We start from the raw sequence: 25,310 nt of genomic DNA, 5'->3' as shown, positions 1-25,310 counted from the left end.
CCGTGACAAAAATCATTTTTTAAGCATTTTCCTTAACACACATCTAATTAAGCCACAGTTCAAAATGTTGATCTGTATAAGACTTTGGACCTAGATATTACATTACGTCTCTGTAGCCAAGAGACCCATATCCACCCCCCTGAGACCCATCTTGGGGAATTGTCAAGATTTCATTTTCAGGTCGAGACTTCACTTTCACATCTCCCACCAGATTTCTGGCCATCTCCCACGCATCATATGAGGATCGTGATATTAATGATCATAACACTGAATAGCAGGCAACATATTTCCGATTTCGTTTTTCGTTTGCATATCAGCATTAAACTATCAACATTTTTGAATTTCAATATGTAATGATAATCTAATATGGTATATTTAGTGAGTTTTAACCTCTTTGACTCTTTGACACAATGACATTTGACACTTCAATTTGTGTATTTAATTAACTTTTGTGGTTTTACTTTGCCACTGTTCTTGTTTACAGCCTCCTATACCATTGTATTTTTTGGAAATTATTATATTGTATTAAAAAAGACTGGTGTCTCCAAATACCCCCATCTCTTCTTTCTTAAATAGCTGTACTGGTACCGGTACTGTCTTCAAAGTCTCCAAGTACCCCATCTGCATTACGCATAAATAAAGATTCCATAAAACTGTTTCATAAGTAAAAATAACAAGAGAAATTGTGTTCCTCTTTAACATATGACAACAGATCTTTGGTGGCTCATCAATCAATATTATTATATTAAGAGTCTTGAAGAAAAATAGCTTTGCATGAAGGACTATTTGTTCGTGACAATTATGACAACAAAAATAATCTTTTCCACACTACCCTACCTGATATATTAGGTCTCTCTATCCTTCCATATCTTAGAGTCATCAAAACTTTGCGTCAGTCAAAGTTACATAACTGCAAATTTATATCACTTTGTTTCATTTTGTATTACTTTACATATGGTCTGCATATTCTCCATGTAATGGATTTGAGTGTCTACCAAGCATGGGCTGTGTCTTTCCCCTTCTTAAACTGTTGGATTGTTTTACACCTTACGTATATTGTTTTATTTTACTTGTCACTTTGCATATGGATCAAGATGTGTCTATGTACAACATTTGAGTGTCTACCTAGCAAGGGCAAGTCACATCACCATGCAGGATTAATATGGTGCACTAAAATTGAATGCAGCTTCAACAAGAAAACATGATCTGATAGGTTTCTAATAACTTTTCAACAGGCTTCAAAACAGAAATCACTCTAAATTTCTTAAATCAACCGTGTCATCTTCCATATCATTCCATTTCTACACAAAGGTGACTATATTCTTTTTGGAAGTCCTTTGGACATTAATAAATTTATCTTATCTAATCTTGGAGTTTACTTTTACCAAAGTCTTGCAGCAGGAAAACACACTCGTCAAAAATCATTGAATTAGTGCCAAAAGTTAAGCATATTAATAACTTAAAACAAAAGGAAGTTTGGGAAAAACTGCAAGCATAAAAGAATCGGTAGTTGTGGATGAATCTGATGTACCAGTCTCCTATTTTACTTTATAAAATTCAAAACCTTAGGTTCCGATCACAATGATACAACATCAAATATACCCAACTCCAACACTGTAGGTTGTAAATTATTATAGAATTCAAAATCTTAGATATTACAATCACAAAGACACGACATCAAATATAGCCTACTCCAATTAACATGACAGGTACAAAATCATTGTGATTTTTCTACAAGCTGCAATAGCCACCTTGCATTGCAAGTCAAGAATATATCATGTTTGTATTTGGAACCATAGAACAGTTTTTGTAAAGGGTTTCTAACCTTTCATGACTTCAGTAATAAGGCCTGTATCGCATAGGCCGCCTGAATCTAGGCATTTTCCTATAAAAGTAGAAGATTAAGTGAGGAAAATGAAGAAAGCAACCATTCAAGTCAAAACTATTGCACAAGTGCCATAATGTGACCCTTCAAAGCAAAACATACAACATATGTAACATACCCATAACCAAAAGGAGAGTAGAAGTACGGTGGAATATAAGGTCTCCGAGGACGAAATCCAAAATAGGGATTGAATCTACGTCCTCGAAACTGCTTCATTCCTGGAACATTTGTTCGCTTGGCAATAACCTGTAGGATCCAATGCATTTATAAGCAACCAGAAACTACAAAAAAAAAAGTCATGTCACAAATATTTAGCAGAAGCATCTAAATGCATTCATGTGGACACCTGCTACACATTTAAAGAATCAACAATTTGAGATTAGCAACAATGCCCAAATTCCCAAACAAATTAAAAATGAAAAACAATTATTTACTATAAAGAAAAAATTCTCTCAAAGAAGCCTGTCATGAGATAATGCTACAAGCTGAAGTAAAATCGTGCAGAATCAGAATCAGAATCAAACCCTCTTGAAATGTTAGGGACATCAATGTCCCTAATAAGCAACATGCAGTCAAGTGTCACCTAGAATTAAGCTCAGATTTGACTCTCTTGCAAGAAACCAAAGTGAACAAATGTGAAGCATCCATGCTTCAAGGGCATCCAGAGATGGAATGGAAAATTTTGTGGAACCAAAAGTACATTCAGTTGGTCTCTGAATTCTGTGGTTCCCTCCTCCTGTCAAGGTTCAGATGCTACATGACCATCAGAATTGGCAGCCATGCCTTCCAGTCTCTTGCTGTAATTTATCAATGTTTATGGATGTTTTGGCTGTCTTCGAAAATCTTTAGTTTGGGATCAAGTATCAAGGGCTTTTCTCTCATTTCATGACAAAAAAATCAGTCTGGAAGAAGAATGTAATTATATTTACCCTCTATAAATGAAAAGGGTGGTTTCCCAAAACTAGCATAATCACAGACTAACTTCTCCAATTCTGTGGAGTATTGGAGTTAGGTGGATATCATTGCCAAAAGGGCATCTACAATAAGTAAAATGAAGGGATAGGCTTCAGTTACACAGCAGAAAGAATAGGAGGGTTTCTATGTAGCCCAGATTGGTTGAACTTGCCTTGCTTTCTGACAAATAATAAATGTCCTAACTAGTATTGTATCAGTAACTGATTCAGAAGACAGTCCTTGTTATTAAATTTCATATGAAACAGTAATGGGACAGTAACCTCCAAAAAAGTAGAAATATAAAACTGTTGGTGTAAATAAGTATTCACTATTTACACTTTACATAAGTTTACTTAGGTCAATGCATTATTTAATTATTTATTAGTTTGACACTTACGAGTTTGCGTACTTTTATGAGTTGTCATGTTGACAACACAAAAGTAAACAACTCTAATTCAGCACATGGTGTCTAAAACACTGGAGTTTGCATAATTAACTGAGTTGTCATGTAGACAACACAGTTATTTGCACTCTTAATTAAGCACATGGTGTCTACAACATTATTTTCCGTGCTACACCTTTGTAGGCTTATCCTCTCATCATCGCACTTACTCCTATGCTTAATGGAGGATAATCCACTCCTGGTGGACATATGCTTTGTTGTAAGACTTATCATGATGCTAACTCCTAAGCAATCTAGATGCATCTTAGAGGCCTTTATATACATGCACTCCTAGTGTACTTGTACATTGAATTGAATACTATATTGCTATTCTGATCATACTCTGGTCTATTCTGTGCTTGTGTTTGAGTTCCTTGATCTTGGGTGAATTTTGCCCTAAGGCAAATTCTTGCATGGTACCAAAGCTATACCAAATTCTTACATGGTATCAAAGCTGATGGAGATTCTCTTCACATAGCCACTGGAGACCTTGTTGCTTCATCTCTCAAAGGGACCCCATTCAAATCCAGAGCATCTGCAGTCAATGGGAGCGTTTATAGCCAAAGCACATTAACATTGCGTCTGGAATGTCGATCGGTGAAATTTGACTATAAATAGGCCTATATTAGGCCATAGTCAAATCTAAAGAAAAAAAATTTGCAAACCGGAACTCGAAGGCCCGATTTACGAATTTGGTATGATCATTTCAGATCTCTGAATTTAAATTTCAGATCTACATATTTTATTATTTCAGTCTCTGCAATTTCTCTGCATTATTTTTCAGATCTGCATATTTTGTCCGGAAAAATTTTGGCCATCAAGCCAGTAGGAGAGATTTTTTGCAGGGGAAGATTGGAGCTTGCTAGTGCTAATCAAATATTGGCATCATATTCAAAAGGTCAAAAAAAACCCAAATCGACTTTTGTTTCACCAAAATCAGACATCTAAGGTGAAAGTTAAGAATCATTTGATTTTTGAAGGCACGACGGCAGCGATTCAGGAAAAATAATAACAAAGATGATTTTCGAACAGCGATATCTCCCTCCTACAGACTCCTTTTTGTGAGCAATTTTTTTTTGTTTTGGGGTAGAATTTTCTGATCTACACATTGGTGCAGGATGTTTGAGCTCTTTGTTCCTAAATTTTTCTACAAGTCGCAAATCCTAATTTTTGCAACCTCAAATGCTTAGTATGAGCTCATCTGGACACATAATCAAGTTCCATTTTTTCTTAAAGTGCATTTTTTTCGTCTACTTCCAGATTTGCAATCAAATTAAAGGCTTTTGTGGAAAAAAATACCACTTTCAGAAATAGGTCCTATTTTGCATTATATTGCTTCAAAATTGTTGTATTTCTGAGCTACATTATAAACTTTTAGATTTGAACTGCAAGAGGAGGTTGTAAATAGCAAAATCAGAAGCCCACTTTGTCCATTTTGACAAGTGGCCTATTATAAACGCACTACATATAAAGTGCCAAAATCTTTCATTTGGGGGTTGGGGGGGGCGGCGGGGGGAGGGGACTTTTTGATTGAGTGAAAAGGGGGGGGGGGGGGGGGGGTGTATTGTGTTTTGTGTCTCCTTGATATTGTGCTCTTGCGTTATGGGTTCTTTTTCAAAGTTAACTCCACATAATTATGCTACTTGGAAAGAAAACATAAAGAAACCATTGGTCGAAAAAGGCTTACTGCGTTATGTAACTGATGCAACAACGAAACCTCCTGCTAATGCTAATGAGGTTCAAAAAGAAGACTGGGAATCCAAACAAGAAATGGCCCTAGGAACCTTGCTCAAGAATATCTCAGATCCCGTCAAATATCATGTTAGGAAACTTACCAATCCAATAGAAGTCTGGGACCGTAGATGAAGATATGGCCTACACTATTGAGGACAAACTTCTCAAATTCGATCCTAGGAATTTCGACACCATCAAAGATTATCTTACCCAAGTAGACATGTGTAGGGCACAACTTAAGGATTGTGGTGAACCCATCAAGGATGGAAAGATGATCAAACATATAATGACTCATCTTCCACCTGAATATGCTCATTTTGTTTCCAATTATAATACTCACAAATTAACAATGGGTAGTGCCTACACTAAGCCTTCATTTGAGAAATTTTCAGAAATGCTGGTCATAGAACATGACAATTTAGTTAGTATGGGAATTCTCCAGTCTTCCAAGACCAAAGCCTTGGTAGCTAATGAAGGGAATTCAAGTGGTAAAAATTCCAACAAGAAGCAAAGGCAATGGAAAGCTAAGCCACAAGATGACACACAACAATCCTCCTCTAAACAACAATCTTCCTCACATCAATCTTCTCCCACTCAACAACCTTCCTCACAACAAAGCAAGTCTTTTTCCAAAAATAATCAGAAGGGAAACAACTCCAACAAAAGGGAGAAGAAAACATGTGCCTATTGTAAGAAGAATGGTCATGATGAACATGAGTATAAGGATAAGCAGATTGACGAATTGGTAAACCTAATGAGGAAACACAAAATTGATGTACCAAATGCCTATAAGGATAAGATATCTTCAACCACTTCAAAGGGTAAGGGACAAGCTTTGGTAGCAAGTACAAACAATGCTGAGGAATGGGTTCTTGATTCAGGAGCTACACATCATATGGGTGCTTCAAGGGAGCATTTTTCCTCTTTGAAACCATCAAATGTACCTTACATCTATGTGGGCAATGAAACTCAAGTGGAAGTTGAAGGGAAAGGGAATGTTGAGTTGGAAAATGGTGTCTTCAAGGATGTTCTTCATGTTCCTAACCTTAGCACCAACCTTTCCATCTACCAAATAACTCACTATGAATGTGGCAACATAGTGGAGTTCCTTCCTGATACAGTTGTGGTGAAAAAACTCAAAGATGATTCTATGGTGGCGGTTGGAAAGGCTAATCATGAGACAAGACTTTACTCTTTTTCTCATTTTGTGCCGAAGTCCACTTCCCTTGCCTTGTTGACTCATTCAAATTCACAAAGTAAACTATGGCATGAGAGATTTGGACATCTTAATTATCACTACCTTCAACAACTTAACAGCAAGGATATGGTCATCGGTCTATCTCAAGTCAAGTATTCAGAGGGTGTATGTCCAGGTTGTGAAGAATGCAAACATCCCAAAGAGAAATATGACAAGGGGAAGTCTTGGAAGGCTACTATTGTTCTTGAATTGGTTCATAGTGATGTAGCTGGCCCATTTCCAGTACCATCTTTTGGTAAGGCTCGCTATGTTCTCACCTTTATTGATGACTTTTCACACTACACTTGGGTCTTTTTTCTTGCTCATATGAGTGAAGTATTTGATAAGTTTATCACCTTCAAAGCTCAAGCTGAGAAGCAATCAAGGAATGCCATCAAGATTCTATGAATAGACAATGGCAAGGTAAATGTCAACTCCAGATTTATAGACTTTTGCACTCATGAGGGTATTGATCTTCAACATTCAGTTGCCTACACGCCACAACAAAACGGTGTCGCTGAAAGAAAGAATAAAACCCTTAAGGAGATGACCACTTGTGTGCTTCAACACAAATCTCTAGATCAAGTGTTTTGGGCAGAAGCCATGTGTTGTGCCAATTACATCCAAAACAGAAGTCCCCATAAGGCCTTAGATGGAAGTACACCTTTTGAGGCTTGGTGTGGCAAAAAACCAAGTGTAAAGCACTTTAAAGTTTTTGGTTGTCCGACATGGGCAAGGATACCTCCACAAAAGCGAAAGGCATTAGAACCTCAAAGAAAACCCTGTGTATTTGTTGGATATCCTGACCATCTTAAGGCATACAAACTCATGGATCTAGAGACGCATGAAATCTTTTTTGAGATGAGTGTTCACTTTGAAGAAATGTGTCCAAGTTTAGCTTCTTCAACTCCTCCTTCCTCCTTCGCAGAAAGTGATAATAGAGATGATAGTGACTCGGAAGATGAGATTCCTTCGACTTTGACTCACAGGACACCACCTTTGTAGGGTCCACAAACAGTTGAGGGCATTCCTTCTTCTTCCACTAAACCTTGTTGGGCACAGCAAACCCTTGATTCAGCAGGTTCATTTGTGGGGAATCCTTCAGACACTCGAAGGACAAGGTCATAGCACAAATCATTTCCACATGCTTATATTGCCATTGCTTCAGATCCACAGTCATTTAATGAAGCATCAGGGGTTCCAAAATGGGACAAGGCTATAGAGGAAGAATATAACTCTTTGATGAAAAACAACACTTGGGATTTAGTTCCCCTTCCTAAGGGAAGAAAGTTGGTTCGGTGTAAGTGGATCTATCAAACCAAATTTGCAATGGATTGAAGTGTGGATAAGCGTAAGGCCAGACTAGTTGCCAAAGGTTTCTCACAAGTTCCAGGTATTGACTATACAGAAACTTTTGCACCAGTCACCAAAATGAACTCCATTCACTTGACACTAGTGATTGCCACAACTCATGGTTGGGTTGTACGTCAGATAGATGTAAAGTGTGCCTTTTTAAATGGTGATCTTCACAAAGAGATTTATATGGAGCAGCCACAGGGGTTCATACAGGATTCTACTATGGTTTGCAGAGAAGCTCTATGGTTTTAAGCAAGCTCCTCAGGCTTGGCATGCCAAGATGGATTCCTTCTTACTCTCAATAGGATTCACTAGGTGTCATTCTAATTCGAATGTCTACATTCTTCAGAGGGATGACTCACACTTGATACTCGTGCTTTATGTAAATGACTTGATCATTACAGGAAGTACTTCATCCATCATTGTCAGTGTCAAGACCTCTTTGCAGGACAGATTTGCTATGACAAACTTGGGTTTACTACATTTTTTCCTGGGTATTGAGATCACACAGTCTTCAGCAGGGATCACACTTTCTCAACCCAAGTATGCTCTTGACTTGCTTTCTCGATTTCACATGAGTGACTGCAAGCCTACTCCTACTCCCTTTCTTTCAGGTGGTCAAGTTAGAGGCCAAGTGTACCACTCCACTTGTTGATGCTACATCATATAGACAGTTGGTGGGAGTCTCATCTACTTGACACATACACGCCCTGATATAGCTTTTTCAGTTGGCATGGTTTCTCGCTTCATGCAAGAGCCACATGAGCTTCATTGGAAGGTCGCCGAGCGCATCTTGCACTACATATAGGGTACACATACACATGGGATACACTATGCAGCAAGTATAGGAATTCAGCTAGTTGGATATACAAACTCAGACTATGCAGGGGACCTTGATTCTCGCAAGTCTACTTCAGGTTACATGTTTCACCTTGGTTCCGGTTGTTAGCAGAGTAAGAAGCAAAATAACACTGCTCTTTCTTCAATTGAGGCTGAGTATCAAGGAGCCATCAATGCAGCCACAGAGGCTCTTTGGTTACAACAAATCCTGAAGGAGTTTGGATTTGATCTACCTAAACCTACAGTCATTCATTGTGACAATCAGAGTGCTATTGAGATCTCTGAACATCCAGTTCAGCATCAGCGGACCAAACACATTGGGGTTCATATGCACTACATCAGAGAGCAGATCATTACATTACAGTATTGTCCTACAGCAGAGCAAGTCGCAGATATCTTCACCAAACTTGCGAGATCTCTTAGGGGTGAGGGATGTTGCAGAAAGGGGAGTCCCTTGACTTCTTTCTTCTTTCTTCTGGGAGGGATCTTTTCCTCATCTGAGGTCTTCTTCTCTCTCATCTTCTTTATTGTACCTATCTCTCTTTTTGGAGGAGGGTTTTTCCCATGAGGTTTTCCCTCTTTCTCCGCTTTATGAGAGATTGCATTGCATCACATTAGAGCATTTGCTTTTGTACATGGGTACCTAACATGGCCTCATAGCCAAGACCCATCATGCATTTGTGAGCTTAAGTGCATTCCCCTAAGTTGCACTTAAGGGGGGATGTTGGTGTAAATAAATATTCACTATTTACACTTTACATAAGTTTACTTAGGTCAATGCATTATTTAATTATTTATTAATTTGACACTTAAGAGTTTGCGTACTTTTATGAGTTGTCATGTTGACAACATAGAAGTAAGCAACTCTAATTCAACACATGGTGTTTACAACACTGGAGTTTGCATAATTAACTGAATTGTCATGTAGACAACACAGTTATTTGCACTCTTAATTAAGCACATGGTGTCTACAACATTATTTTTCGTGCTACACCTTTGTAGGCTTATCCTCTCATCATCGCACTTACTCCTATGCTTAATGGAGGATAATCCACTCTTGGTGGACATGTGCTTGGTTGTAAGACTTATCATGTTGCTAACTCCTAGGCATTCTAGATGCATCTTAGAGGCCTTTATGTATAGGCACTCCTAATGTACTTGTACATTGAATTGAATACTATATTGTTATTCTGATCATACTCTGGTCTATTTTGTCCTTGTGTCTGAGTTCCTTGATCTAGGGTGAATTTTGCTCTAAGGCAAATTCTTACAAAAACAAATTTCATCCACAAGATTTTTGGTTAAAACATTCTCTTAGATTTATAGATATATTGGAAAAATCTTTTGTTCGACATTGATAGATCTATCTTATTCCCAATTTATCCATATTTCATCAAAACAACACAATTACAATACTCAATCTCCTACTTTGCTTCAGCATCATACTAATAAGCTTACTCATGACATATTTTTCTCTTTTACTTGTTGTCTGATGTTTGTTGTCATCACAATGATCTAAAACAACCCATTCAGCAAATTTCTCCATCAACAATCACTAGCACAGTGGCACACCAAATAAAATTGTTCATAATACAAACCACTCACCATTCAAGATAGCATGTCACTTGACTGCTTCTTGCCTACCCCTTCTTGCCTCCTCCAACCTCATATTAATACTCTATTTAGACTACCAAAATACAAGGCTAGTCACATTCCTTCCCTTGTTCCTTCCTCAGGTCAATCTACACCTCCTGTAGTCACTCAACCCTCAATGGTTGCTCATGTTCTTCCCCCGATCCACAAGTGGATTTGGTCCAAGTTGACCCAAGGAATTTTACTTGTCTTTTATAATTGAAAGGTGAAACTTATTTTTGACGAAAAAAAAAACATCAAGAAAGATAGTGAGGCCTACTAGGGAGTAAGACCTACCTGTCTCCTTGTATTTTACCCCTCGTTTGCATGTGGGTTTGGTCCAAGTTGGCCCAAGGAACTTTACTTGTCTTTTATAATTTAAAATAGAAACTTATTTGACAAACACAAAACATCAAGAAAGAAAGTGAGGCCTACTGCAGAGTAAGACCTACACCAGCAAGTTAGAAATAACTACACAAGGAAGATTTAACCGTCAAAGATGAGTAAATGTTTTTGCCTAATGAAGAACCCCAGATAAAATTGTTCACAATACGGGTTTGCAGGTCAGAACTGTATGCATTTGCATATGCAGTATCCAAAGTAGTTTCATTGAAGTATTTTGTGATTTAAGGCAGATTTATGTTCAATTAATGTTTTCACTACATCTCTTTAATATCTCTGAAGTATGATGAACCTGTGTTATCATAGTCTCCCTATGTTACACGAGGACACGTCCCCTATTTTTGGTACTCTAGGAAATGTCCCAAAAATGCATCCCCTGCCATCCCCTCTCAACCCCTTGTTCTCATCTTTGAAATATTGTGGAACATTTTAAACCCCTACACAAGTTGATGTTTTTCTTAAGACAGAAAAGCTACAAATCCAAATGGGCTTTGTCATTAACTAATGGTTCTAAGCTAAGACTATTAGTTGAATCTATGTTACATGCATGCATCAAGTGTCGGAGTTGCGGACTTATTTTATGTTCAGACAAGACATTATCTGATTTTGTCATGAGCCATATATAATACAAAATATGCTTTAACACGTATTAAATGTTCTAAATTATACATTTGAATAGATAACTAAATTCTTGATATGAATTTTTATATTAACAAATAGTATTTGTTATTAAATAAATCATGTAAATAAATAATATTGATTATAATCATGTGTTAAGTAATTAAATATCAAAATAATAAATAATGATTCTAAAATGTAAATATATAAATAACAAATACAATAAAATAACGAAGTCTCTAAATAATTGTTCATTTTTAGCATTAAATAAATTTATGTGTAATTTCAAAAAATAACAACTTAGTAAATCTAATATTTAATCAATATAAATTATTTATTTAATTATCTAAAGAACTTTATTCCAATACAAAGATAATGGAATTTAATCTTCAAATATCATTGTAAAGCTAAATACATTATTTGTGAGAGAATAAAAATTACATGTAAAACAACTACAAATTACCATACAAGGACCCTAAATTACTTAAAGACTATACCAAGATTATTGCCCAGTATTATGGTGATCATATATATTATCATTCATTAAATATCAGTTTATATTAGAAAAATAATTAGTAAATAACTTTGACAAAATCAAATTAAATGAAAAGATATTCGATGGAGATACATCTTTTCATCAAGAGATGCCATCTTAATAGATATAAATATTGTTAAGGAATAGAAGAGAGAATCATTTAGAGAAAAGAAAGAAACAAGTATAATGCTAGGAGAGTAAATTATTTAACTAGAAATAAAGTAAAGAAATACAAGAGCTCTAAGGGGTTTAACTTAGTTTGTTGAAGCAATGAGTTCTCATTGTGGAGACTCTGGTTCAAATCTCAAGAGGGATATCTTTGTAGAATTCTAGGTTGTAACTTTTGGTCTTCCATTGGTTGTTGTGACTCTTGGTCTTCCAATTGTTGTTTCCAGTGTGGTTGCTCATAAGGAGCTCAAATAAGCTTGCAAGTCTCATATTATTGCTCGAATGAGCCCAAGGTTTGTAAATGATCTTCAATATAAATTGGAAATACAAGAGAAAATGTAGGGGGAAATCAAGGAGAAGAAATAGGGGAAAAAATATAATATAAGGAAAAGAAAATAGTTTAGGGATCAAATATCATAAGAAGAAGACAAAAACTATTCTCCCTAAAGATGTGGAGAAGGGATTTAAAAAGAAAGAGGCACTTAGAATAAAATGTAAAATCATTGGGTAGAAAAGGCAATGTGGCAAATTAGCAAAAGTAAAGACATTAAAGAATTTCCCTTCCCAAAAGGTATGTAAGGTTGATTTTTTTATATTCATGTTTTTAAAATTTAAAACTTTTATCAATATGATTAATAGAAAAATAAGATAGTTATTTATGAATTAATTTGGTCATATGAGATATTTTAATATAATTGATCAATAAATTCATTATATATAATATGGAATTATTCTTATATAATGGTAATAAATAATGATTAAATAAATAAATGTAATTAGTCATAAGATATCTACATATGTGTACATGTAAGTATCTAAATATAAAAATGATTTAATAATTAGATATATTATAGTTGTATCCAACTCAATTATTTAATCCCTTAGTTCATGAGAAGAGTGGCAGAGTAATTCAGTCACAGTGAGGAGAAGATTCCCAAAATGGGCTTTGTTCATGAGGGAGCCTCTTGGAGACTGTTTCTGCAATCTAGTAATTCTACCATCTGTCTTAGGCTTAGTAATTAGGAGAAGAGTAAGGAATTAAGAATTAAATATGCATTATAAGTTAAAATATCAAGTGGGATCCTATTAGGGGTCATTACAGATTTCACCAAATGTTGTCATTAAAAGTTTAAGATATATCAATATATTTTGAAATTCAAAATATAATATATTAGAAAATTTGTATATTGTCGTCCCTATTTTGACCCTCTAGAAACATCTTGGAAATGCATCCCTTGCCGCCATCCCCCATCCCTGTCCCTAAAATGCCATGGAACAAAGTATTCTCCTTAGTTCTGAACTGAAATATGATCAGCAATTTAGGACTGGATTGAAACTACTATAATGCAAACAAATTTCCACATTTACGCCCCAGTTGTAAAAGTTTTTGTTATCAAATTTGTATCCTAGTTTGAAGAAATTATTATCTTCTTTTTAGTATCCTATATGGGGATATTACATATTCACAAAAAACAAAGAAGAGGAAATTGTAAAACTTATTTTGTTACTTGCAGAGATATGCAATTTACGATGATAATTCCAAAAGAAAACCATAATAATTTCATGAGCATTATCAATTAGTAACCACCTAATATGTCCAACTTCACATAATAATGAGATTTTGTAATTCATATAAATTAAAGAATCAAATATAATAGAAAACACTTCCTCATGGTTTTCTAGACTCATTTAATACACTTTTTAGATGATTCTTTAAAACAAATGTATTTTTTCAAATTGCAGTGTTTTGTCATGTTTATGACAAGATTTCACCAAGTCAAAAAAAAATTGAGCTCACTAGTTTCAAGCATGTGAACTATGGTTAGACATATGCTTGTCTTGAATATAGAGCTGCACAGATCTTAATGAATAAGGTCCAACGGCTGCCTCTGCATTCACTTCTAAGAAACATGTCCTTGTTTACCAATGGCTCAATTGTTGCAAACTTCTTTTCCTCTTACTCTTTGATAACTGGTGTACCATACATCTCTTACAAAAACATATCCAATCCCTAAAAATTAAGATGTCAGTTGATGTGTGTTTTATGACCCACCAAATAGTAGAACAAAATATCGAAATATCTTATCCTCTCTTGAATAAAGTCTCATGTATGCTAAGATTGCTAGAAGATCATATTATGACTTCAAGGTTCCTTTAATATCAGGTCTTGACTGTGGATAAGATCGATGATTGATGTGATTTGTTGATGATCACAAGAGGCCTTACGTGTTTATTCAGATTCATTTCAAGCCATACTAGATGTGGGAGCTATCTTAAGGTTTTGCAATGAAGAACTTTTTGGAAATTTCACAAAATATGCAAGAATTAAATAGGATAGGGTTTAGGAATTCTATTCTAATCCTAAGGGTAGTGATGACAATAAATAGTACTCTAATGGACAAATTCCTAAAATTACTGAGCTCCGCTTAGCCAAGTTATATTACAACTATGTGTGAATTGGTACAATCTTCAAAGGTTATGCCAAAGATTTTCATACCACCGCATACGCCATCATAAAGAACAATGTATACAAATGATAGAAATTAAGCATATGCATGAAGGGTTCAGGCTAACTTTGCACAACAAGTTAGAATCACTACAACATCAAAAGTATGAACCAAAGGAATTCATCAATACACCATCATATTCTTCATTGTAATCACCACACATTAACTAGGCCAAACTTAATCTAATTGAAGGAATTTAAGAGAACAAGCAAGCACTAAGAGACATCAAGTAATCACCAAGCTTCAATGAAAACTTAATTATCTTAGTTTCTCATAGCAACAATCTCATAAAAATCCCCCCCTTACAAATGAGAGGTGAGGCCTTTATATAGGTCCTCGATTACAACAGGTGACCCCGATGATCACAATAACCAATGGCCAAGATCATACCACATCAGCTCTAATTAGGGTTAGGAAAAAGAAAAGGAATCTACATTAATGCAACAAGGAATCCACTACTGTAGTGGGTAATAAATGCCCACTATGCATGCTTGTTTAGGAAGGAGTGGGGTGTAACAAATGACCACTAAGAACACCCACTATGCATTAAATGCATCTATCCTTGAATCCACCTGAAGGCGTGGAATCGATCCAACATTGTTTCCAACTCCTCTGTACTGATGCTTGGTGCAAATTCTTGCTTGAATTCTAGAACTGCAATTGCTCTTTCTGCTTTTCCCAAGCTTTAATCCCAATCTAATAGTACATCCTTAGTAGTGTGCATAGTATTCGAGAAGATGGAGAAGTTCTCAAAATCATCTCTTTCATAGACATTTAGTTGAAGGAATTCCTGTAACTTGACTTTCAAATTATCAATTGTCATTTCTTCTTCCACCAATCTTTTTGATAACGAGGATGCAACTGCGTTGGATATTCCTTGCTTGATGTTGTCAACAACCTTCTTCCATCAAGTGGATTCCTTGGTGAAGCTCTCAAACATTTCCTTAGCTACGATCACTGCATTGTACCATAGAATAAAATCATAGACATCCCCCTCGCTGATAACTTGACCATCGATCAATTCTTGCTTTGAGGTCTCCATCAAATTTTGAATGTCAAGGCAATCACCTCTTCTTGGTAAATATGCTCATCCACCCCATGATTCCTCCATGCACTGGATCTTGGAGAGTGCAGCTAATGCCCTATTGTGTACTTGCACTAATTCTTCTGCACGTTTGAAGGCTTCCTCCTAAACTCCTTCAACCCAAACCTTTGCACCTCGAGCAGTCCGCTTTATTCTATCAATATCACTTACCACTTCAATGGAAACACCTGTTGCAGGGACAAATGATGGACCTTTTTCTCTTACTGGATGAGGCAAGTCATTGATGTACTAACATAAGGCCCTAATTTCTCTTTTCTATTTTTCGTACCCATCTTCCACTTTCTTCAGCCTATCCTTCAAAGCCTGTGTAGAGCCATCAAATTCTTCTAATATTTGCTCTCGGGAGACCCGACCAAGTTTTATTTTCGTAACATGGTATTCGTCTAGAGCAATTTGATTTTTGACTTTGTAAACTGTGAGAATCGCAATCTGCAAGATTCTGGACCCTAATTCTCCTCTAATGAATTTAGTATATCTTCTTGCTTTTCCTTGCTCTTCTGATCGATTTGCTCGGTCCAAAATTTCCTGTAATTCAATTGTCAAATCAACCTCCCTTTGTTGACTCAATTGAATTCGTTGCCTTAACCATTCCAAAATGGGTATATTTTGGTCCCCGAAATCACAAATTTCTCTTTCCTTTGGACTGCTCGAATGTCGATCTCCTCTTCACCTCCTGGACTATCCACTGTAACTTCAGGAACTATGGCTTCAACATTTGGAAGATATATTGCTACTGCTAGAGTTTCTTCCTCTAGTGGACCATCTCCATCGTTAATCATTTCTCGCTGTAAGATTGTAGCCAGACTTTCCTCTGAAGTGATATCTTGATCTCTCCCTCTTTCTTGCATGGATTTTTAATCGGCATTTATACTTACTCTATCATGAATTGGCCTAACCAAATTTTCTTCTCGCTCAAATCTCCTTATGCTTGTCTCTACATCCTACCTTTCAAATGTTTCTATCTCTTGAACACTTGGAGTACGACTTGGAGAAGAGGGGGGCATTTTGTAATGATCCCATCTTTTAGCTCTCACGTTCTCCAAAGTCTAAGTGGAGGATAAGAAGAAATTAAATTTATTTCTTATAAAGTCAGGTAACTTTGTATTTAATTAATTTAATTATTAATTACAAGGGAGTAGCTTCTAGGGTATGTATTAATTATTGGAAGGACGGAAGCCTCTCGTGATTTAATTAATGATTGCCAGGGAGGAATTTCTAGAGAACACATTAATTATTGGAAGGAGGAAGCTTCTAGCTCTTGCAATTAATTAATGTTTAGTTCCTTCCAGAAGGATGAAGGAAGGATAAATAAGGCTGAAAGTTTCATTGCTGATCATCGGATTATTGTATCGGATGATTATGATTTGCATTTGATAAGAGCTTGGATGTGTGAATCACACTCCTTTTTTTGGCAATAGAGGACGTTCATTCTCTGTTGTAACATTCTAGACGTCATTCCCTTAGGGTTTGGCCTTTGGAATACATCTCTTTGTAATTGATTGCAGCATTAATATAATTTCAGCCTTGGTTCAGCTTTTGAGCATTCCTGGGTGTCCATTATACATTTCCATGTTTTTGCTTCTTATTTTGAGGTTCATGGATGACTTTCTCAATCCTAGGATGCTTCTCTCGAGGTACCTCTTTTCCTTTCATGGTTCCTACATCCTTAGATGGAGTTCCTCTTTCCTCAACAATCCCTTCAAATATTTGTCCTGATCTTTCATCCCTAAGTGGTCTATGACCAAGCAACCTATATGTGAATCCATTAGCTAGTGCAACTAATTTTTCAAGCTTACACTCAATCCACCACTCTGTAAAATCCAAGACTGGCGTTGAAAGAGCTTCCAAATTTGTAACTTCTTTCCTCTTCCAATCATATGGTTGAGCTATCATTTCTATATTGAATCCCTTTCGCATCACGTTTGGATCCTCCTCCATTTGATCAAGAACCCTAAATATGTTGCATGTTTTGATAATGTTCAACAGTAATCTTTAATGCGTCTTCTTTCTAATCTCATTCTCATCTGCTACATTTGCCCAAAAGTCTTCAAGGTGAACTTTGTGTTGGTACTTTGATCGTCCTACTCATGAGATCTTGTTGTAAGGATCAAAATCATTCCTTTTCGGATAAAGCAGAAGACAGAAGAAGTAGACCTTGTCTGATGATCTCTCTGTAGCCTTTAGACATGGGCATACCTCAATTTTTCCTTCTCCTATGGAAATTTGGAACTATAATCCCAACTTCTTCATCCCTTTCTGAATCTTGTCATAGGCTATAAGTTGTCGAGTAAGCTCTAACAAGACCATCTTGTCCGTTGGGTACCTGGGAAGTTTGTATGGCTCCATGGAGATTCCCCGAACTCGGATGTATGAAAAGGTGGGAAACTGATTGAACCATGCACCATAATCTTCGACCAACTTCATCGCACCCACTGACAATCTCGTATGTAGCCTCTTTTGTAGTGTTCTTACTATGCACATGGCAAATGTATCATTAACCCTCATGTAATCAAACTTTGAATATAAATGAAACTACGGGTAGCATTCATGGACTTTGAGGTGTTGGGTTCCGCTTCCAACCGGTCCTTTGCATCGTAGTCCATCATAATTCATTCTCCGTGCTAGCATGTAGATGACATATGAGCTCATGTAAAATTTCCTTGTATGCTCTAGATTCATCAACTATTCATTCAAATTATCACTTATGAGCCCAGCCCAATCTATTTTGTCGCCTTCCTCCATCACTTGCTCAACAAAATACCACATCCAAGATTCAAATCTATAAGAATGAGGCATACCAAATATGCAACTCAACATCATGATCATGTCGCTATATTCCCTCTACAAGTCGAGCCATACTATTTCCTTAGGAATCTTGGAATGATGCAATCTATTCTTTTTCAACCATCTTTTGTTGATTATTTCTTCACAGAAATGGGCTCCACAGGTGTAGATTCTCAATGCTTTCTCTTGTGTTTTTGTGACCATCCTTGGGTGAGAAGGAATCCCAAACGTTTCAAAAATGGATGCCGGAGAAAAATTTGCTAGAATATTTCGTTCAGAATCCCTGATGGTTCTATCCCTAGGACTGTAGTGTTTGGTACATTCCACAATTAATTCTAGATGCTGAAAAGGAGGGAAGCTAGCCACAGCAAAAATTCCACTTCTCACAATTCTTGTGGCTAGGTGTGTTGGGTGATGGTCATTGTATCCAAGCATTCTCCAGTTAAAATCATTCAAATCGAGGCCGCCGAGGCTTGTATCTCGAATTTCTGCCCACTCTGACATAATTTTGGATTCAGGATAGAATCCTCTCCTTTCATTCTTTATCAATTGTCCACGTGTTTCTCTTGTTCCTCTAGGTTCTGTCATTCTTCTTTCCTACAAAATAGGAAATGTCCACACATAAGACTATGCAGAGAAAGATACAGCTTGTCCAAAAGACAAACATTTTGGATTTTTGCCAAAATTTCCACATTCCTCTCGGGATTCTCTTTTCAATATTTCCACAAGAAACATGCAATTTTCCACAACTCGCTAAAAAGGTTCCCTTTTGATAAAATTCAAAATCCTCTGTCACGAATTTCTAAAAAACTGCTCAATGATTTTAGAAATTTCCCCAAAAATCTTCTCTCCGTACTCTTTGAATTTCACTCCTATTTTCACTTTACTCTTCAAATTCCTGTGTGAGAAGGAATGAATGAGAGGGTTTCTTATATAAATCATCCCTCAAAAAAGATGTCTTTAAAGCTATAAGCTAAAATTAGGCAGTTGCTTTACTTAGCCATCAAAGTTTCCATCTTTTGTGCCACTTGTCACTTTTTACTATTTGTTTCAAAAAGTTGCCATTATTGATGCTTTTATCTTCAAGATGAAACTAAGTATTCATTTATCCCATTTTGATTTTTTATTTTTTATTTTTGATTTTTTTATTAATTAAATATCAATTAAAATCAATATTTAATTAATTTCCATGTTTTAATGAAAAAATCAAATTTCTTTCAAAATTTTCCCCAATTTTTTTTTTTTTGGATTATTATTTAAAACAACCAAATTAAATATCGATAAAATTAATATTTAATTTTCCATGTAAATCCAAAAAATCTCCTTGAAAGAAAATATTTTTTGCCTTTTTTTTAAATTCAACTTTTCCATTTATGAAGAAATTTCATTCTTTTTCTTTTTTGATTTCGATCGATTTTCTTTTCAAATTTGGGATTTTTCTCAAATTTCCCAAATATTTCAACTTTTCATGAAATTTTTCACACTTGGGATTTTCTGCGAGATTGTGGATTTTTATCCTCGAGAATTTTGAATTTTTGCGAGATTTTGGATTCCAAACTTCTTTTTTCTTCCCTTTCGTATTTTTAGGACATCTTGGATTTTCACATTTTCCATGTTTTAACAATTTTTCACAATTTTCAATTTTTCGAACTTTCCAAAAACTTGGGTGACTTTTTGGAAAAAAAAAAAATTTTTTCCCGACAAGTCGGAGACAATTGGATATTTCACATTAATTATCATGAAAAATCCATGGAGTGCCTTGGTATACATTCAAGGGGAAAAAAAAGTTTCTTGGAAAGAGTGTCTTAGATTCCTATGATTTGGACAAAATCCTTCATAACAAGAAAAATGCACTCTGGAAAATGTGGAGAGCACAAGTTGAAGTCCGTCAAGGATTTTGTCCACGGCAAGCAAATTCCTCCACCACTCCAAAACTATGCTCTCCTTCATTGACCATTCCACAGGATGGGTTGACTAGTGCTCCTTGCATGGCGAACTGCACTTCATGGTTTTTGTCACAAAAGGAAAGTAGGAACCTCTGGAAAAGACACAGTAGATTCCAAACATGCGAACAGGGGTCCCAAGCATGTGTGATGGGTGGCAAAACGACCACAACAATGCCCATACTTGGTCTCTTAACCAACTTGCATCCTCAATAGTTACATGTAGAAAAAATTGACTCACTAGCTTTGATTCTCAATGAAAGCATTCTGTTCATCACCATCTCAGCAATAGCAATCAACATTCCTTATATCATATGGATAGTTCAAGTTTTCACTTGAAAAAATAAAATCAGTTTTCTCTTCTCAATAGATTATCATCCCTTCTTTGACTACCAGGCTCCTTACAAAGGAGTGCAATACTTTTTGGATTAATCACTTTCTAACAAATTTACAGTTGTAAATAATCCTCATGACCAAAGCTATTGAACAATTGAACAAAATGAAATTTTTGCCTTGGAATAGGGATATGCTTAGAAATGGTTCCAATGGAAACGTCCCGACAATCAAGGGGCAATAGCAGATAAATCCAAGATTTACAACAAAAAAATAATGAAGTGGTCTCCTCAAGTTAAATATTTCAAACTGAAAGATGACAGAAATGCACGAGGTAACAAAAGGCTTTTTGGAGCTGGGAATATTGTAAGGATTAATGCAAGAAAATAATTTGTGCAGCCTCAACCAGTACCAACAATGATGCGGAGGCACATGTCTTTATGCTTGATTTTCATATTTGTATCAAGAACAGGACTACCTCCGTAATAATTAATTGCAATTAAAAAGAGAATGACATCAAACTGAAAATTGACCAACATTGCACTCAAGATTTTACCTATCTTGGTTTATTAAAGATTTTGTATTTCTTTACTATCAATCATTGCTCTTGAAAGGCTAATGTTGAAGTTAGCTTTCTTACCATTTACTTGATAAATCAAAATGATGAAGTCACTACTAATAAACCCCCAACACATGGGATAGTATCATAAGTAAATTCAATCTCATTACACCTTGCACAGAGGAAATAACAATTAATGATGACCAGCCACATCAGACATACAACACCAACAAGCAGGCATAAGATTTTCTCTAGATAGTTTAGCTGTCCTATAATAGATTAGAGTCTTTTTGTTAAAGATTGTAGCACTTAAAAAACAATTGAAGCTTAATATACATGGGAGTTAATACCATGTCCACAATTGATGAACCAAGGAAAAAAAAGTAAAACGAAGTTTTTCAAAGCAAAAAAAAAAAAACAATCTAAATCAAACAAAACTTTTAAAAACTAAAGAGCACAGCAAACTACAAGTATGGGAATTAAAGAAAGAACTGCATTTCACCTTCAACTGGCGACTATGCAGTTCAGACTCGTTGAGAAGAAGAGCATTCTGAACCGCCTCAACCTCAACAAACTCAACATATGCATACCTGTGCCACTAATTTATAACTGCTCTGCATATAGGAAAAATTGTGCAAGCAATATAGCTTGTATTACATAAGCAACATGATGAAATACCCTTTTGGCTGACCAAACTTGTCTGTCAAAATTGTAACTCGATTCACCGTGCCACAAGACTGAAAATGTTGTTGCACTTCCTCTGGAGTGCATGAGTAATCAACCTGAAATTGTTAGGAATGCATTTAATATGTTTTCCACCAAATAGTGTGTGAAAAATTGACTAAGCAAAGAAACTTAACAATCTCATGCTAATGAACTTTTGAAATCACGACAAATTTAGTCTCTGAAAAATTATAACAGATAATGATGACAGTTCAAACAATAAATTTTGGACTTCAGACATATAAATAAATGAAAAGCCAATTTAACATGTTAAGTGGCTATGGACATACTGCCCATACCGCCACCTATCAAATTTTAGAGGAAAAAGATTGTACTGTATGGGCTAGTGGCCATGTTGCCGTGTAAGACAAACTAGATATACTATAGTTTCTTAAATGTCAAAATTCAATAGCATCTCTAGCAATTCAACAAGCATTTCATCATGGGGACTTCACAATCAGGGCAAGTTGTGAATATTTTAGGTAAGAAAAACACAGGCCTCCCGGTATCATCTTTATGCTGCCTGCTATAACCATGTAGACGGTCAATAACATACAAAATATTTTGACAACCCAGCTTAAAAAGATAAATTGAATATTTGGAGAATTTAAATGTGCATCAGAAAAAGTGTGCAAAAATCAATTAATTCAGGGAAGTAATTATGTATAGAATATTGAAACTTGAACTAACTAAACTATATTGATTTTTGAGAAGGTAAGTTTTACTCTGCTGTCTATCAAAGTTCAAACAATTCAATCAAAACACAGATCATGAACAAATGAGGAGTCTCCATTGCACAAGCCAATTTAGAAATTCTTGAACCTGAGTGCACTATTGGAATCCTGCAGCTAAGGAAAATGTTTTAATAACCACAATCCTATAAATGAACATTAGATGCGCTACAGCTATAAATCCAGGTTGAATACAAGAACTTATATGAAAAGATAACCAATTTTCTCAAGTGAGGCAACAATTTAGTCAGAAAAATCCACAAATATTTGATTGCACAACAATTACAGTGGAGAATCCAAATCAGAGACGATCTAAAACAAGATTTACATGGAGAAACCAAATCAGAGATGTCTAAAACAAGATTCACATTACGATATAAATCAGAAATAAATAAATTTAAAAAAACAGGCTCAATTATGAATTCAAATGGCTGTACTCTCAGAACATAATGCCAGTTACACAAGGCTCAAGAGAAGATGCCTTAACTTCATCAATAGCAGCAGAGCTTCACAGACAAATGTATCCATTAAACATTGCCAATATCATGCAAAATTTGATTCGCATTAGTTCCAAATTTGCTTAACTATATAGGATTGTAAAGATCTTGGACAACATGACAGGTTGTAACTTGGATAAAAATGTTTCAGGCATTACATTACATCTGAAATACAATTTTGATCCGTGAAATATATAGGTTCAACAACAACATTTCATAGCATCCTGGAGACTATTCTTAACTTCATATAGTTCATGTCTCCTAAAAGAATCTTTAAATTTGACTTTGGTAAAAATCGGCTTTGGTTTATAACTAAGAGAACTGTGCACACAAATAATGACAGCAAAGATTTCTCACCAGTACACTTGGAGTCATCCAACACCTTCCAGTTTGACTTAAGATTTTTTTTAAACACAATTGCTTACATACATCTCCAGTCATGAGCTCAACGTGCATTCTAGACAGAGACCAGCTTTTTCATGTGATGTCATGCACAGAGCCTTCCTGGTGTACTCAGCAGAACCATACAATGATGTTTGTGGTAATTCAGGTCACTTCTCAGTTCCTTCAGCATCATACTTTTCACTGAATTCTACTTTTAGAGATTTCACAATATCTTTAACCACTTTTTTTCAGAGATACATATATCTTCACATCAACTGCTTCTCCTTCAAACTTTCATACTCAAGTCTACCATTTCTTTACATTGTTTTATTCATTCACTCTAGATTTTCAATATCCATATTTCTTTTTTCTTTGCATTTATATTCTTTTTTTCTGTATTCCCTCTTTTCTTTTCTCTCTAGGGACATTGTTTCATTTTTTTTTTTACTTTTCTCATTTTTTCATCTATAATGCAATCTCATTCATTCTATTTCCCTACTTAATCTACTATCTCCCGCTTCGTAGTCAGTAAAGCATCTCATTCCCATCACTGAAACAAAGATTCCTGCCAAAATTGCCATGCATGTGTCACAAATAGTCTCCTAATTATAAAAGATAGGAAAAATGCCATCTCAAAAAAAACAGAACACATTCACACAAAGTAGTCAATTTTATCAATTTCCTTCAGATGCATCTGTTCTACTTCAGAGAAATTCAAGATGAGCAAACATACCTCAAAAACTTAATAATATTACAAAGTCACTTTAAATGACAAAAAACTGAAGGACTTCCAAATTGCCTTGTCACTAAATGCAAACTATAATGAAGTATGGATATTATGAATATTTACACAAGTATCTGGAAAAGAGCTTTAATATTATTCAGAAATACTAGGTTGTAGGCTATGGAAGGAGATAACACTCTACTCTCAGATCTTGACTTCCACTTCCAATAAGGCAAAGCATCTCTCTTTTCAGAAAATGCTGCAAAGCATCTTTTCAGAAGAGATAGCACTCTACCCAATAAAACATTAGGTTATAAATTCAAGGTCTGCTTCCTGCCACTAAATAGCAAAGTTTATTCACAAAACGGATTTCAACAAAACAATCCATACAAATTTGAATTTTAAAAACTAAAATATTGATTTGTTTATGACAAGATGATTTCCATCCATGATGCGCAATAATTTTACCAACCATAGACAGGCAGTCATCTCTGAATTCTTTAATCCTCCAAAATCAACCAGCAGCAAACAAGATAATCATTTCAAAAGCAGCAACTCCACATCCATCAACGATTAAAACTAGTGTAACTGTTAATGTAACAAATTAACACATGCATCTAGAAAATTGTAGACATGTTTTGAATAAACAAGTGTGCAGGATTAAAAGAAATAACAAATGTAACCACATTTCATAATCAATAATCAAACTCTAATTTGACTTTGGTACAGGGTTACCATTGAACTATCTGGACATCTTGACATAGATTGTCTGCTATTAGATAACTTTATCAAGGTTTAAATCTTGGATAGATGCAAACATGTTCAAAACTCTTACACCAATCCCATTTTCTGTCGCCCAACTAAAAACAGAAAACATTCAGCTGACCTAGGTCTAGAGTGTCCCACTATATACTTAGTTCTATTGAGACAATAGACACTAACCAAATGCATCATAGGTTGCCATTTCTTCAGATTAGTATTCCTTAATATCTGAGATCTGATTACATTTTGAAAACAAAATGTGTCACAACAAAGACTGCATGACAAATTACTCTGGCAGGAGAAAGCACACATATGAACACACTACATATTCCTTAGCATCAATATTTGTATTTTCAAGTCAAAGGCTTTCTTGTTCTGTAGAATCTACTCTTAGTAAAAATATTTGTCTATAACAAGTTTATGACAAGAGAATCAATAATTACATCGTATCTAAT

At 35.4% G+C, this 25,310-nt stretch overlaps 1 protein-coding gene across 2 annotated transcripts in view; it reads right to left on the bottom strand.

Moving 5' to 3' along the window:
- Window positions 1–313: 313 nt before the first annotated feature.
- Window positions 314–25,310, bottom strand: part of LOC149532608 (RNA-binding (RRM/RBD/RNP motifs) family protein) — a 59,626-nt gene continuing 34,629 nt past the window's right edge. Inside the window, exons 4-8 of one of the 2 annotated variants that reach the window (XM_089803370.1) lie at window positions 21,713–21,816; window positions 21,537–21,624; window positions 2,004–2,131; window positions 1,826–1,885; window positions 314–621 (exon numbers count right to left, since the gene is read on the bottom strand). In XM_089803370.1, the coding sequence (XP_089659496.1) occupies window positions 1,837–1,885; window positions 2,004–2,131; window positions 21,537–21,624; window positions 21,713–21,816 (369 nt within the window). In that variant the 3' untranslated portion in view covers window positions 314–621; window positions 1,826–1,836. Of the gene's footprint in view, window positions 622–1,510; window positions 1,886–2,003; window positions 2,132–21,536; window positions 21,625–21,712; window positions 21,817–23,342; window positions 23,566–25,310 lie in introns of those variants that run through there. The other variant, XM_089803371.1, reaches the window with a different exon arrangement.

This window comes from Cupressus sempervirens, chromosome 10 (genome assembly GCF_028749045.1).
Source record: "Cupressus sempervirens isolate cs-2001-9-10 chromosome 10, ASM2874904v1, whole genome shotgun sequence".
NCBI classification, from domain to species: domain Eukaryota; kingdom Viridiplantae; phylum Streptophyta; class Pinopsida; order Cupressales; family Cupressaceae; genus Cupressus; species Cupressus sempervirens.
Note: the sequence above shows the minus strand (reverse complement) of the source record. Positions and strands in the feature narration are given on the sequence as shown.